This window comes from Leuresthes tenuis, unplaced genomic scaffold, assembly GCF_036924035.1.
Source record: "Leuresthes tenuis unplaced genomic scaffold, fLeuTen1.0.hap1 SCAF_3, whole genome shotgun sequence".
Classification (NCBI taxonomy): Eukaryota; Metazoa; Chordata; class Actinopteri; order Atheriniformes; family Atherinopsidae; genus Leuresthes; species Leuresthes tenuis.
The window spans coordinates 26594709-26610638 of NW_027325357.1; the positions used below are offsets into that span (position 1 = coordinate 26594709).

The 15930-nt window shown below is 43.6% G+C and overlaps 1 protein-coding gene across 9 annotated transcripts in view; it reads right to left on the minus strand.

Moving 5' to 3' along the window:
* Nucleotides 1-309: 309 nt before the first annotated feature.
* Nucleotides 310-15930, minus strand: part of foxp1b (forkhead box P1b) — a 154507-nt gene continuing 138886 nt past the window's right edge. For all 9 annotated transcript variants that reach the window (XM_072382843.1, XM_072382841.1, XM_072382842.1 and 6 more), the window contains 8 exons: nt 15097-15180; nt 10919-11123; nt 10723-10799; nt 9922-10023; nt 8760-8881; nt 7810-7879; nt 7440-7606; nt 310-4817 (listed from right to left, as the gene is read on the minus strand). In XM_072382843.1, coding sequence (XP_072238944.1) covers nt 4673-4817; nt 7440-7606; nt 7810-7879; nt 8760-8881; nt 9922-10023; nt 10723-10799; nt 10919-11123; nt 15097-15180 — 972 coding nt within the window. In that variant the 3' untranslated portion in view covers nt 310-4672. The remainder of the gene's footprint in view (nt 4818-7439; nt 7607-7809; nt 7880-8759; nt 8882-9921; nt 10024-10722; nt 10800-10918; nt 11124-15096; nt 15181-15930) is intronic.

A 15930-nucleotide genomic window follows, 5' to 3' on the forward strand; every position in this document is an offset into this window, starting at 1 on the left:
TCATCAGCATTAGCTCCCCAACTCCATATCGCTATTATTTCTGGGATTTTAATGCCGTTACAATTTATAGCTTATCAAATGCAGTTACCTAAATTGCTGTTAGGAAAAAGACAGTTTAACTGTCTCATTTTAATTACGTGGTAATTTAAGGTTTTAGGCTGAGGGGAGCGTCCTCCGATGGGTGACAAACACGGGTCTGTGCAAAACCATTCAGCAGGGTGAAATCGCAGTGAAATGTTCTAAAATCAGGAGTTTCACCTTCGATTTGTGATGAAAAAACATACAAAGAGAGACGCGGAGGAAACAATCTGAAACAACCAGCATTTTATTGCATGTTTAGAATGCTCACGTCAGCCGTCGCCACTGACTACAACAGAGTGGTCTGCATTAGACAGACGAGGAATGATGAGGTTACAGACTAATGGAAGTGATGAGTAATCATATTTCTCTATAAAAAAAGAAGAAGAAGAAAACACAGGAGGAAAAAAAAGGAGAACTACAGAGTACAACTTTAAAGATAAGGAGGGAGAAAAAAAAAAAAAAAAAAACAAGAAAGAAAAGAAAAGCTGCTGCAGGATGAGAGGAGCGTGACAGCTCCTGGGCTGCAGCCTCCCCGCTTCCATCGAGAGGGAAACAAAAGTGTGACGTGAGAGTGGGAGAAAGAGGAGGACGGAATGACAGCGGGCCGGATGGTTGGTGATAGATGAAACAATGGCATTTTAGCTCGGGTGACGCCGTGTGTGTATCTGTGTGTGTGTGTGCTGTTTGGGGGGGGGTCGGATGGCCGCAGTTTGCAGGGCGTTACACTCCAGCAGCATGTAACCTTCCACCTGCCTGCTGTGCTTGGTTTGACTCATTTACAATGACCACTCGAGATAAAAAAATATAAATATGTTGATGAAAAAGGAAAAAGAAAAGTGTGTTTAACCTACATGGCATGAGTGAGGACACATCTTTGATGCGTGGGTGGAAAAAAAAGAAAAAAAGACAGCTTTTAACAATATTCTTTACATCTTGGCACTGCATATTTTTCTTCTTTTCCTCGTAATTTCATATAAAATATCATTAGATTGATACACCCTTATATTATTACTGACCACTTAAACCACCCCCCCACCCCACCAATCTCTGTAACCCTGGGAATAGTCATGCAAGATATCTCCGTCTTGTAGAGGAAATATACCTGTCTGCCCTTTTTTCCGAGCAGGTAATCTTTAACATACAGCCACAGAAGGCAGGGGTTGGACCATGAAAAGGAAGTATCAAAAAACAGCTTAACACAAAGAGGGAAAAATCTGTACAAAATGTTTAGGTCTATGATAACAGAGAAAAGTCTGTTGTCTATATTACAGTTTAAAATCCAAAATCAGGGATTAATAACCCCCGCCTGCCCAGCTCACCCAGATGTGGATGGTGTGATTTTTTTTTTCTTCTTCCCAGTTTGTTTTAAAGCAAGGATTACTAAGTAAAATACATTTGCAGCACAGTTTGCTATTCCAATACATACAGCAGTTTTTCTCATAGCTATTTCATAGTTAATACAAAGCAGTTGCAATAAAGCAAACATCATAACACAAATGTATTTTTTTGATCTTTAAAAAAAAAAAAAAGAGAGAGAGAGAGAGGAAAGGGACAGGAGAAGACAGAGGCTATACAGACATGTATGTACAACCTAACATTGGAGCTCCCTTAAAACAACCCATCAGAACATCAGAGAGGAGACGAACGCCGCCACGCACGGCTGGGTGACGCTTCCACCAACAGAAGGCCTGAGATTTGGAATGGTTTGGCAACAAAAAAAAAAAAGAAAAAGGATGAAATAAACAAGCTCTAATTTTCTTTTCTTTCTTTTTTCTGTTTATTTGCCCTCTACAGTATCAGACTACACATGCAAGACATACAACTAAGTGCAACTGAGTGAAATGTTTATTTTTCTCCTTTAATTGAATCATTCCCTATAGGTTTGAATTGAGGTATGCGTACGAACGGTTTTCTCATGCTGTTATCTTTAGTAATGTGGAGCTACACATGCTGAGAGTGATCTAATCTACCAGCGCTTTCCCTCCTTTTTGAACACCAAACAAAGCAGCCAGATGACTGAGGGCTTGTGGATGAGCTCGGTCCTGTTCTCACGATCCCAGCCTGGCTGTAACTGACCCATCCCGCAGCTGCCTGGATATTAAATACATCTGGAAACGACAGATTGCCCCCTTTTTTCCTTTTTAGCTAATGAGCTGCAAACTGAAACAAATAAGAAAAAACAAGAACTGCCATAAAGTACCTTGTACCCAGCTTATTAGTTGACAGGAGTGTTTTTTTAATATAAAAAGTAATAAGTTGACAGAAACGAAACACAATCATAAAGTTTTGCCAATCTCGACAAAAAAAAAAGAAAAAATAATAATGAAAACCCCTAAAAAGTGGCATACAATCATTTCAAAGGATACAAAGAGAGAAGGAATAAAAGAGGAGAGACACTGAATCACCGTGGTCCAGTTGAAGCAAAGAATCTGTTTCACATTGTTCTCTGCAAAGCTTTTTCCGTTTTCCTAATCAACCTTTATCTACGTGTACACAATCTGCTCCTGTTCAGAAAGCTCCCTTCTCTACCCGCTGGCCCAAAGACAGAAAAAAAAAAGAAAATTTGGTCGTCGTGTAGTCAGCCCGTCAGCGCCTCCCTTCAGTTTTGGTCACCGCAAAGCGTCAATGCAGCTGTCCTGTCCCAGACCCCCCCCCCCTTTGGTTTTAATGTAAGAAAAAAAAAATCAAACAAAAATACGAAGGAACGAAATCAGCAGTCTCAGAAGCGTTTGTTTTTTCTTTTCCCCTTCGATCCGATCGGCTCGGTCAGCGCTGCTGAGATCGTCCAATGGGAGACGGGAGATATCTGGCCTCATCTGCTATTGCATGGAACACACAACACTGACTTTGTAGTTTTATCTTTGGTAGTCACAGAACAAGATATTAAAACACATCAATGACTAAGAGAAAAGAGCCTAATAAAAACATGAATTACAATAAAAACTAACAATAAATAAAACAAAAAGTGGTTGATTGCAGTCGGGTAAATCATGGTCTCTAGAATTTAACTACCAAAAGTGGAATTTTTTATCTTTTGCTGCACCACAAAAGCACATGTGGATTCCACTCGGTTCCATGCTGCAGGCTAAAACTATTGGCTTTATTTGGGCGATGCTGATCGTCGAGGTATCCACACGCCGCCCCCCTACATGTGTGTTTGGGAGCTTTACGTTGGCTGCCGGAGGCTGGAATGTGCAATGTTTAGGTCTGGCTGCAGGTCCTGGGATCGTTTCACCCGCTGTGCGATCGTCATTAACACTCAAAAGTAAAAACTAGTCATGCACGTGATACAAATAAAACCACTGGGAATGCAGGTTTATCTTCGAGCGCTGAGTGAAATGACAGCGCAAGACGCCTTTGATTAACGGTGACAGTTGCGTTCAGGAATCACAATTAGTTGGTCTAAATCATTATCTGGCTGGCGCACACCTGACATTTTCATTTTGCTTTAAGAAACCTGGAGCTTGTAAGTGATCAGAAATTGTGTTGCAGCTCAGCACGCTCTGCCGTGAGGGGCTGTTTTAAAGAATAATTTCATAAGGATAAATCATAACCTGCATGATTTCTCTGTCATTCATTCGCATCTTAAATTAAACTTCATTGATGCGTGGAGAGAGCCTTCATTATGAGTAGTGCATTGCCAATGGACTTCATGAGCAGGGAGGGAGGGAGGGGGGGAGGCAGGCAGGGACTTTTTTTTTTGTTTTTTTTGTGGAAGATAGTGGAATAAATGACAGAAAAATACTACTTGGTATCTGACATTCTGCTTTGTGTGTGTGTGTATGTTTAAAAGAACAGCAAGAAAAGGGAAATCATAAACATTCATCATCAAGTGCTGACCACACAGAATCTCCACAGCATGGGCATGAGGTCTGATCAGTTTTAAAGAAATAATTAAAAAAGATCCAACATCTGGAACAGCATTGAATAATGGAGAGGACACAATATGTTGAGATTTTTATAACATTTCACCCCGGAACGAAAAATAATCCCAGAAGAAGAACGTCCCTCCCGCCCCCTGATGGAATCTAATCAATGAGAAGTGTTGAAGGCAGTGACAATGAACACAAGACTGCAGTCGCTCTTGCTCGCACACACTCACTCACACACACACGGTGGTCTTGTCTTTATCTCTTGCTTCAGTTTATGGTCACATGTGTGTGTATCTGAGAGAATGGGGGTGGGTGGGCGGGCTTGGGGGTGAGGGGGGCATGACCCCCTTTTGCAGTCCGCTGAGTGCAGTCCGTCGTGGCTGCGCAGCGAGGGTCTCCCGCAGTCCGCCCCCGTACCAAACGGATCCGTCACGAGTACAAATGAAGTTTCTTTTTCACTTTTTAAGTGTTACTTAAATCAAAAGTAGAAAGAGATCTGAAAACAAAAACCCCTCATGTGGGGTGTATTCTGTGTTTTACCCTTCTGGTGTGTGTGGGTTCTTATGTATTTTAATGGCACTAAAAAGTCAACTTGGAGACATTTGAGAGCTGTCATCAGTGACTGAGACCGCAGTTCACTTTTATCTGCTGAGAGCCTCCGTCTCCCAGGCGACCCACACTGTCTCGGCCTCTGAGGCTGGGGAGGGGTGGCGCTGGCCTTACAGCATGTCATCGTGGCCGTGGTCGTCATCGTAATCTCTGTGGTGATCGAAATCCGGACTGTGATTGGCAGTCGTTACCAAGGAGAGGGGCCCGTCGTGGTCTTCTGGGTCCAGAGGTTCCTCCTTAACGCTGATGTGATGCCTGGAAGAGGAGGGGAGAATCAAAATGTCACTTTGGTTTTGTTATACTAAACTTTCTTCTGTATTCTTTAGAAGCTTTCACACGCAGGCACAAAGTGATACCTGTGCTCATTCTGTTTATAAAAGAGCGGCAGGGGAACAAAAACAAATGTCTGGCTTCGGTGAGACTGTGAGAGGGAGCCTCACTGGTGCCGATGATAATTTCAGCCTTCTTTTGAGGTATTCCAATCCCGGCAAAGCTGCAGGCTTTTTATTTTCATGGCAACCGACAACAGGGTATTCACTTAGAATTGATAAATGAGGAAGATTAACAACATGAGACGAGGAGAGGAGCGAATGGACTCTGCGGAGCGAGTGGGCTGCTGTTGTCAGCCTCCTGGTGGCGGAGGATCAGCGGCGCGCTGTGTGTTCCCCTTCCTGCTCGTTAACATGCACAACCTGCGAGGCGGGTCTCCAGAGGACGACCCCGAGCCGGCTTCTATCATTAATCAACTTCAAGCAAACACAGCAACCAGACACCGGCATCCATGCTTTAAACTCCAGAATTAATGCATATTTTCAACCAAGTGTCAATAAGGGAAGAAAAGCGCTGGCAGGAGAGGCGTGCGAGGAGAGAGGCAGCGGTGCGCTCGGCACAACACCGCGATAAGAAACAGAGCCCTTATGAGAATAATAACGCTGTCACTTGTAAACAAGGCAAAAACATGAGCCCCCCACCCATCCCCTCCTCCTCAGCTCACAGCCTGGGCAAAAGAGCCACTAAAGAGATGAGATCTGCCAAATTTCTCATTACAGAAGCAGAGCAGGAATAAAGCGCAGAGAAAGGGGAGGCCTGGCTGTGGCAGAGAGGAGAAAAGAAAAAAAACATTATGAGCAGCTGCAGGGGACTCGCTGCTCTAACCTGCGGTGCCAGGCTGCTGTAGTGGAGGCAGTGGTGTCAGGATGAGGCACCGCGCTCATTTACTACAACAACAAGGGACAACTGGCACATTCCTCATCACAAAAGCCCACATTTGATTTTTCCACATCGGGATGTCTTCTGTGACTCGCAGCTATTGTGATGGAGGCACTCGTATGCAAATGAGCTGACATATTTGGGTGTAAATTATAAAAAGGGGGAAAGTAAAGTCAGCTTTTCTATCATTTTCACATCAAAGTAACTCCACAAGTGCCGTTGCCTCAGGTCTGACTCTGTGGCTGCAGGGCAGACATGAAATTGTTATTATTATGCTATTGAACTGCATGCTGATTCTACACTTTGCTGATAATTAGCCTTCTCTGGATACCTGATTTTCATCTGGCTGTGTGAGAGAAAGTGCTCTGGTTTCCACACAGTGTGAAAAAGCTGTGTTCTGTCAACCAGCAGCGTGGTGGAACATGTGGAAAACACACGTCGTCACACAGTTAACAGGAGCGTTGAACTTTTATTCGGAACAGTGAGAGTCAAAGCGTCTCAGAATAACAGGGATGGTTTTGAACATTAGTTTGTCTCTTAGTGTAAGAGTGACGTTATATATGGCATATCATTAAAAATCTGTCAGCACAGAATGCAAGATATGTTTTGTTAATATGAGGATAATGTTCTTTTATAGCAAAAGAAAACAGATTTAACTCATTTTGTACACAAAGCTTATAGACTTTATTATGGAGAATAGCTCTATCAGCCCAAAGATAGAAGCAGAGGGGCAGAGGTAGAAGCAGGCTGCCTTCAGGCCAGCACACCCATCCTGTCTCTGCCTTTCCTGTTCCACAGCCACGCTCAGAGCTATGTTCACAGTGATTAGGGATGGCACTTTCCTCTATTTGGCCAGGAGCTCATTACTGCACCTTTTTTTTTTTCTCTCAGGCAGACTTTCCCCCAAGCTGTGACATTTCAGGAGGCCATCCCCGAGTCTACCCGCGCTGCGCATCGGTGGTCTGCCCCCACATCTGGAAACGATGCAGCGTGTGCTGTATTATTTTAGGCTTCAAACAACTTAGCAGACACTCCTATACAACAAGTGAACGGGGAGCTGCGGTTTCCAGGCCGACCGCAACTTTCCTACAAGAAAATCTTGGATGATGTCTCCCAGACTAATTATGCATGTGTGTTGTTTTTCTTTCAGAGGCGTTTCTGAATGTGTTGCAGCTCATGTTGCACCATGTCAGAGCCAGCGGCTCTGTCACTCTGCGTCCTGGCATTTTGTAAATATTTTAACAAACTGGAATGCTGATTATGGCGTGGCACAGACAGGCAGCGGGACACATTAAGCAGAGTTCATAAACTCACTTTTAAAATAACATGGGGGCTCCTGTCTTCTCTTCCTGACTGGTCTGGTTGTGGAAACTTTGAAAAGGTGGAGTTTCCTTTTCTGCAGGGAGGCCAGCCACAGCACTGGCCATGACCCGACACAACACTCCAATATCATCCCTCTCCCTTTTTATTTATTGTCCCTCTAACATTGTTTCTGTTTGATCTAATGCCACGAGTTAGATCATTTTAGTGCATTCTGGGTGGGCACTGAAACTGTTTGCTGTCTACATCTATCTGAAGTTTCAGTTTAAGTGAAATAAGCAGCCAAGACTCTTTTTCACTTTTCAGCCAGAGACTGTTGTGGTGATAGAAAGTGTGCGTGCCACTCACATAGCTGGCAGGGGCGAGCGTCCCGGGCTGCTGTCACTCCCGTTGCTGTTTCCATGGTCCATCGCTCCATTCATCTCCTCACGGATGGCGTTGGCCAGGGAGTTGAGGGTAGGACTTCCAATGGAAGCAGTAGTGTATAGAGGTATGTTGTTTTCTGCCATTGAAGCCTGAAAAAGCAAAGCCTGAAGCATTAAATGTGAAACGGAAGAGAGTTGTCAGCACTTTCTCAGATGCCCATCACTCTTTTCATGCCAGAACATCGCCCCGAAAAACAAAGACTAAGTGACTGGGCGTAGGAGACGGAGAGAGACTTATTTCTCACTGTCTTTTAAAGTTCAGAGCTAAAGATGAAGTCACTTATTATTTTTACCTGGAAGGCAGCAGAGAGAGTTGGACCATAGCCCAGGCTGGTCTGAATGTTCTTCACTAGGGCTGGACTTCTGCAAACAGAAAAATTAAGTTACAACCACAGACTCATGTCTCACCTAGCATGCACGCCTCAGATACAGTATCTTATTTCATAAAAAGAAATCAATGCACTTTGAACTAAACAAATTTACTGGTGTAGTAATGTGGATATTAAGGCTATAGTTCTAAGATGTTCAATCACTCTACAACACCACACAACTGTCTTCAACGCTTTGCATTTCATGGGAAGGAAGAACAGGTTGATGGAGGCAGATCTTGTGAAAGCATGATTGATGGTGAGCTTAGCACAAAAAGCATGATGGCAACACAGAGAAGGGAGGGTGTGTGGAGGGGGCAGCATGCAGGTGGGGCTTGGGGTCATTGGGTTTTGCAGGGTGGGCGGAGGTGCTTACTGTACGAGCAGCTCGTCAAAGTTCTCGTCAGCGGCGATTTTCCGAGGGCGGCCTCGCTGAATGTGTCGGCCGCGCTTAAACTCCTCATCATCAACTGTCCAAAAGGACCCAAACTCATCCTCTACTCTCACAAAGCACTTATGCAGGGAAAGGTTGGTGCGAATGGCACCCTGGGAGAAGCAAACCAGCAGGGGGAGGGGGGGGCAGCCAGATGCAGATGCAGTGATCGACAGCACAGACGGGGGACGGACAGACACACAGACACACACAGGAAGGAGGGGAGAGGGTGAGGATCAAAATGAAAATAAGCCATTGTGGGTTATGAGGCATCACCAAAAGGCTTCTGAAAGCATGAAGGGGAGGCACGCCAAAGCAAGCAGGGACTTTGGACGCCGTGGCACACAGACAATGAAATGGAGCAGCAGTGGCGGCAGCAGCTTCTTCCCATCAGTCAACGGTGAGACAGACGCTAGTCAGGGCTCAAAGAGGCCAAACGTACCCACTGATCTTTTGAGGCCGTCTCTTTTGGAACTCTATTTCGTCGACTGTCCACACAGCCCCTTTTACGTTTTCTACTCGCACAAAACACTTGTGAAGACTAAGATTATGCCGGACTGCATTCTGCAGTTGGTGTGAAAACAAAGAGAGAAGAAAGGTTTCTATCAGTACAATAAACATGTCGTCATGGGAAAGAAGAAACATTTTGACAGGCACGAGATGAATCCTGAATGAAAACAATAAATAAACCAGAGGGTTATTGGCTGTAAATGGTCCTTAAGTTTCAAATTACTCAAACAACACAAACATATTTAGTGGTTTCCATGGCAATTAAAGTCAGTGACATGTCATTTCTTATCATTAAAATGCAGCTTTTTCAGAGCAGTCAGGATATAGAAACCCAAATGTCCTCACTGAAAAGAAAGTTGTTGTGTCATTCTGACTTTGCATTATAAAAGGCAGAAAAAAAGAGATATTACAACTTAAATGTTAACTCCAAAAAAATATGGCATGAAAGGAAACCCACATAAATCATCCTGTTGTTATTCCACGAGCAGGAGAGTGGGAGAGGAATCCAGTGTTTATAACACCAGTGTGCCCCTATGGAAGAGCTGTCAGCAAGTGTGGGAGCTGATGGAGGACACGGGTGGAGCTGGGTGGTGATACTGTGTGTGTGTGAGGAGCGGTTAGAGCTGTGTGTGACTGATCAGCTCCGGCACAGAGGGGGCTTTCACTGCTTCATCACTACTCTTTTCACTCTAAAATCACGTCTCTGGTCATTTGTGTTGTGTTTCGTTGCTCTGTGTCCAGATGTGCGTGAGTGTTTTGTGGCGCGGTGGAAAACAGAGTGTTCTCCTCTAAAGAGAGAGTCAGGGGCTCAGCCAGCAGTCACTGGCAGAGTGTGGCTATGTCTAACTAATGCCACCCACTATCAGAACATCCCTGCGTGTTACATGGAGACATTTTTTTTGCCTAATACTCTCCCTGTGGATCATATGTTTACATAAGGGGCGGTTCACTTGAACAGAAAATGTGGTGAATTGTGAAATGGATTTGGGCAAAGGTTCGTTTATTGAGGCATTATGCCGGACAAACATTTTATTTTCTCCAACATCAACACAATGTCGACAGTTTAAAAGCTTTAGGAAGAAAAATGAAATTACCTTCCATGTTGCTGCGTTGCGCCTAAAATATGCAAACATTCGTGTGAACCAGTTGTAGATTTCATTTAGTGTTAGCTGCTTTTCTGGAGATTCGAGGATTGCCTGGTTGAGGAACAGTGACAGAAACAAACATTTACACTTTTGCTCGCTTCACAAATTTATTAATAATTCACAAGAAGCACGCAGGTCTTTGTGAGCTCTCCTGAGAAAAACCCAAGACAACAGGGAGGAAACTGTCCATGTAAAGCACACTTTGCTTCCAGAAGTGTACAGCACAGCTGAATTCAAAACAGCAGATTTAAATATATTTTCTTTTGTGGGTGTAAATGAAGGGCAAGCCAAAACATTTCTCAGGCAGATTACAGGGCAGCAATTACGGACGGCTCAGATTAATTCCTGAGATCCCAGATTACTGCGGTCGAGCGATAATTGACTGGCCATCTTAAAGCAGGTTCATCCCTACTGTTGTGTGAAATGAATTTGGTGGCAATCACAGCCTGCTTAATCAAACAAAAATGTCATACGTGGCTGTGCTTTGAGTCCCAAATGCATTCGAACACTCATTTGAATGGATTATCAGCTCCTCTGTCTAAACTCTGCTCAAATACAACAAGAAATGAAGAGTGAAATAAGTTGGAGAGGTTGTTTTTTAATAGGTGAGTGCATCTGCATATGTTGCATATGTTCTACAAGATGGAGGTTGCCAATGTTCCATTAAACTGAAGAAAAAAAAAAAACAAGTGTTACACACACACACATATATACATATATATATATATATATATATAAAGGTTTTCTTACCTGTCTTATTAGCGAGGCGTACGTGAATGGCGGTCTAACATCTGCATTCATGTAAAACTCTTTGTTCTGACTGATATCTGCACGGGGAAGAAATAAAAGGTGTCAATATGGAATAAAACTGGTTACCGATAAAGTTCTATAAGCTTGATTACAAAGCTGCATGTAAATGATCCGTATTTGGGTTGTTGTGCAGTACCTGGAGAGATGGGCATGTTGTACTTTTCTGAATAGCGCCGTCGCATCGGGCCCACGCTGTGGAGGCTGTTGGCTGTGATGACGGAGTGGGTCTGGGATAGGGGTGTGAGGGGTGCCGTGGGTGTGGTGGGGGTCTGGGGAAGGCTCAGAGGAGGAGAGGCCTCAGGGGCTGACTTGGACAACGTAACGCTGGACACAAGGTTGAGCTGAGGAAAGGGAACCAAAGTAAACACACGGAGAGAAACAGACAGAGCACAGTTAGTTTCTGATTACCATCGTGTCTCAGATGCTTCCCTGGCTGTGCATATCTTCTCTCCATTTGCAGGCGCATGCAAAGACGATGGCTCAACATTTGTAGGACCACTCTGGGGCCTCTTTTCTTCAAGCCCAGCTCTCCGTCCTCTAGCTGCCATTTTCCAGCTCTGAGTTTCACTGCCTTTGTTTAATCTTTTGTCCTGTTTAGACAGCCACCTCGTCTACACACTGTGGCTCACCAGCATGGCAACCACTAGTGAGGGTTGAGCTGTGAAGGGAAGATGGGTGGCCCGTGCAGCACTGAAAAATGACAGTTTGATTCTCACCAACCGCTGAGCAGCCCTCCTAATAAGGCAGCCAGAGGAAGAGGCCAATCTGGGCTAATTACAAGCTGAAAATGTATTGTGAGGACTCTAATTAGGAGGCGCTTATAGAGGTGATCTGATGATTAACTACTGTTCCTGACTGACCTCCATCATTAAGGCCAGGATGGCCATTGTAGAGATGAACCTGCAGTGTTTTCACAGACAGGCCTCTAAAGAGAGTCTTTGGTTTCAGTGCTGAAGTCTGTGGGCAGGCATGGGCTGGGTCAGCTAAGGCAAAGGAAGGATTTAAGAAATAATGGCTACAAGGTAAACTAATTATGGCGAGTGCTCCGAAGGTATAGCATGGTTTCCAGCAGCTGGGGCAGCTCCAAGCCGAGAGCCAAGCCTCCATACTGGAACAGCAGTCAAGTGGAAAATTCTAGCCTGACCCCCTGCTCCAGCTATTAATTGGCAGGAAAACTAATGACACATATACATATTCCCGCAAAATTGTTCTAATTGCTAATTTGCCGAAGGAGGCCTGTTTCCAAATGAAACATGACTTCAGACTGTGAGAAGAAGAAAAAGGAGAACAAATAAAGACAGAGGAATAAAGAGGACTGTGTGGGTACCAAGCAACTCATCTTTGACATCACATGATTTTCAGGGATCAGGTGTCTGATTTCAGCAGATAATGGAGGTGACGTGATGAAGGTTTTAACACCTGACACTACACAAAAAATTAGATCCTGCTCAACCATCCAATTACCAATCATATTATTTTTCATTAATCATATTATTAACACTATCACCAGCAGCTATGATATAGATGTCAGAAATCTGACACAGACATGCCAAGAACTCAGAGGTGATTTCATTTCATTTCATTTTTAAACTTCTTTAGTAGAAAAACACACAGAGAATGTCTCAGGGTCGCAAAGTGCTCCCCTCAAAATGAGAGACAACTGTGTTTTTGCAAACCTCCCAGTTTAAAAGACGTGTCCAAGTCCTCACAATGCCTATTTATGTGAACTCTGCCTTTTTTGGCAGAGCCTGTGCAAATAATTTGGATTTCTCCAGAGATGCACGCATGTAAGCTGCATCCTCACCAACAGTAGCAGAAGATGTGTTATTCTAAAGCATGAACAAAATAAATTACACTTGGGTTTGCGTGTTTCTGACACAATGCTATCAATAGAATGAGGCTGCGGTGTTGACTTCTCTTCCTGTGGATTAGCAGGCTTTGTTTCATGTTTCATCCATATTCCCTGGCCATAAACACGGAGAGGCTTCAACAATAGGCCAGACAGGCTGGTAATAGCCTCGCCTTTGTTTGCCTCACCATTTGGGCTCACTCCAGTTCCTAGACAAAATGAGACTTCAGACTGAAATTAATTAAATGGTAATTGGTGATCTAATTATACTGGCTTTGACTCGGCAAGCTGCTAAAGAAAATAAACAAAAAGTCCCTCCTTAATTATGTATGGCGTAAAAGGTCAGATTTCTGACAAGAATGCTTAGTGACACCGGGTGCAGACACCCACCCACTCACATGGAGACAAATACAAACACACACATGGAAACACGCATTGCTAATGTGGCACATTTTGTTTTCACCCCTCTGCCCCCATCTACCTAACAACTCAAACACACACGCAAAAAGAAGAATCCAGTTCATTCCATGCTGTGAATGCACGGTAGCAGTTTGTTTCATTCTAACTAAATGTAAAGCAGTAAGTTCATCTGAGGCAGTTGGCCACTCATACATGCCTTGCTTTATATGCAACACCATGGGGCACGAGAGAAGTGGCAGCAGCAATTACTGGAAGAACACATCTTCATCCGTCAGGGAGGCTCTATTTCCAGTCATCTCTGAAGATGCTTTCATTCTGCATCATCTTTGTGGCTACCTCTGATGCAACCTCACTGTAGCCTCAGTGGGACCACGGGTCCCGACCCGTGTAAGTCCTCCAACTCACCCCGCCAAAGTCAGACACATTCATCACAGCATTTCACAGCAGCTTTCAGCAGGCAAAGCTGCTCCGGAGAATGGGAGTCTATTTATTTGAATAAAAATCCCAGCTCACCCCCTTGAGAGTGTTAACGCTGAGCTCTGACACAGCCGTTCTCGCAGGCCCAGGGGAGAGAGGAGAGGCAGCGAACTCAAGATACTATCTGCCGCCCCGACCACTTTTCATATACAAATGTCCCCGTGTCAGAGCCCTCGTTCCGCACCCTAATCTACACAATCAGAGTGTGTGACACAGGCGCAGCTTTAACAGACAGCTTATTGTCATTCAACATCTCCAGGCGCTTTTTGTTGACTGGCTGAGCTGTGCTGAGCACGCATGCAGCCTCTGGATGTCAATAGCCTCCTCTTTGACTGTAAATAAATGATACAAGCAGCACAGGAACAAGACTCCTGCATGCGTGTTGTCCATTTGTGTGCATGCGTGTGTGATTTTACATTCACGCCCTGCAGTAAAATGATCTCTGCTCATTTGGCTCCCTGAATGAACTGTCATACAGACTGAAATATGATGGCCAGGCCCCATCTTCAACATGACAAAACAGAGCAGATACTTAAATGCCATATGTTAAGCTTTTGCCCCTATAGGATGGGGATTAGGCAGTACCCTTTATAGCATTGGATATAATGTTTGGAATATGTCAGAAAGATAATAGTTTGAACAGCCATTTCAGTTTTCCCCTGCACAAAAATATTCTAGTTTCTTTTTTCATTTTCACTTCACAATTTAAAATTCTGCTGTCGTAATTTCAAACACAAAACATGGAAGATGAAACCAAAACTTTTTCTCTTTTTATTCTTACTGAGCCAAGAGCAGCTCAGAACAGATTCTACCAATTATTAGAATTACTGGAAGGTTGGCTGAGGGTAATTCCTGACAACTTCTTAACCCTTTAGATGAGGACTGAAATGTCCTCAGGGAAGCATCTAAATCAGATGCTGCTAACATCAATACACAGGAGAGACACTGATGTATATCAGCTCGCACCTTTAGTGTCTCTGTCAGGAGTAATGGGCATTACCCTGCATATCAATAATTACAGTTTATCTCCGAAATTATACACTCCACACTTTGTTGAATTTATGGAAAAACATAATGTGTTGGTGTCGTTTTTAATTTTCCACATCTTAAAGTGGCTTCACTTTTCACGTTTTAGAAAATGTTAGTTGTCATACTGATACTGTCAGACAAGAGAGGATGTTAATGTGCCTGAAAAGGCACAAATAATACATGTTTAATGTGATCGTATTCATTTCTTATTTTATTTAGAGTACGTATCCATTATTTCTATTTTCCTGCACTTTCTCATCTGTCCTGTAAGCTCACACGGGCACCGCTTCTCTGAAGCACAGATAGGGGCCATTACAGAGTGTGCATCCAGTTCATCACAGGCACCAAATTGAATCTCGGATGTCAGCAGATGTGGTCCAAACTATATTTACTGCCTCCCTCAAGAGAACAGCTGTTTTTATTTAGCAGATAAATAATAAGATGGAGGAAGGGATTAATGAATACATGTGTGCCAATTAAGACAAACAAAAGGATGGGGGAGGAACAAGAGCGAGATGTATGACAGCGTCGCTGCTCACCGGCTGTGGGGTGGCTTTGGGCTCTGTGGACTTGACATGAAGATGCGTCATCATAGCTTGCAGACGCTCTTTGTCTTTTGCTAGCTGTAATGAGAAAGGAGGAAACAGCATGTATTTAAAGAGCACACACACACAAAATCTATTTCTGTGGCTTTATACTAAAGACATATTTAACAATGACTGCATAGAAACACAATTTACCTTTTGGATTATTTCATTACTTGTTTTCAAAATGCCCGTGGAAGCTGTCAACAAGTCTGCACCTCTGACAAACTCGATTCTGACTGCAAGTCAGAGAGAAAATCTACTGTGTCTCATTCCCTTACATAAGCCCAAGTTCTTTCTACCTTTCTGAAACTCAGTGCTGTCTCAGCTGCCAGCTTAAATTACGGTGACAGGCTGCAGACAGAGGAAGTGTGTGTTTGGTAAACCTTCTCCGATCCCTTCGGATGATAAACCACCAGAGCAGAAACAAGACATTGCCATGAAGTATGGTATGAGCATCTAAACTCTCATAGTTTAAGATCAACGTCCTGTAAACCATAACCGTTTTATACTCATTATCAGTCATTTTGGGGCTATTACATTACTAGTATGTGAACCACAAGTGAACAATGCCCATGGTCTGGAACACATTAGTTTGGATTCTCACTGTATTTGCTTTGCAACTGTTGCAGAAGCTAATAAGTCAAAATATTTGCTTCATGAAATGATTTGTTTAGTTTCCCCCTGAAAAACCAATAAATAACTTCAGATTTGCATTAGCAATGACAGTGATGTTATTACAGTGAACCATGTATTTTTTACATAGTTACATTCTTAATATAGACATTC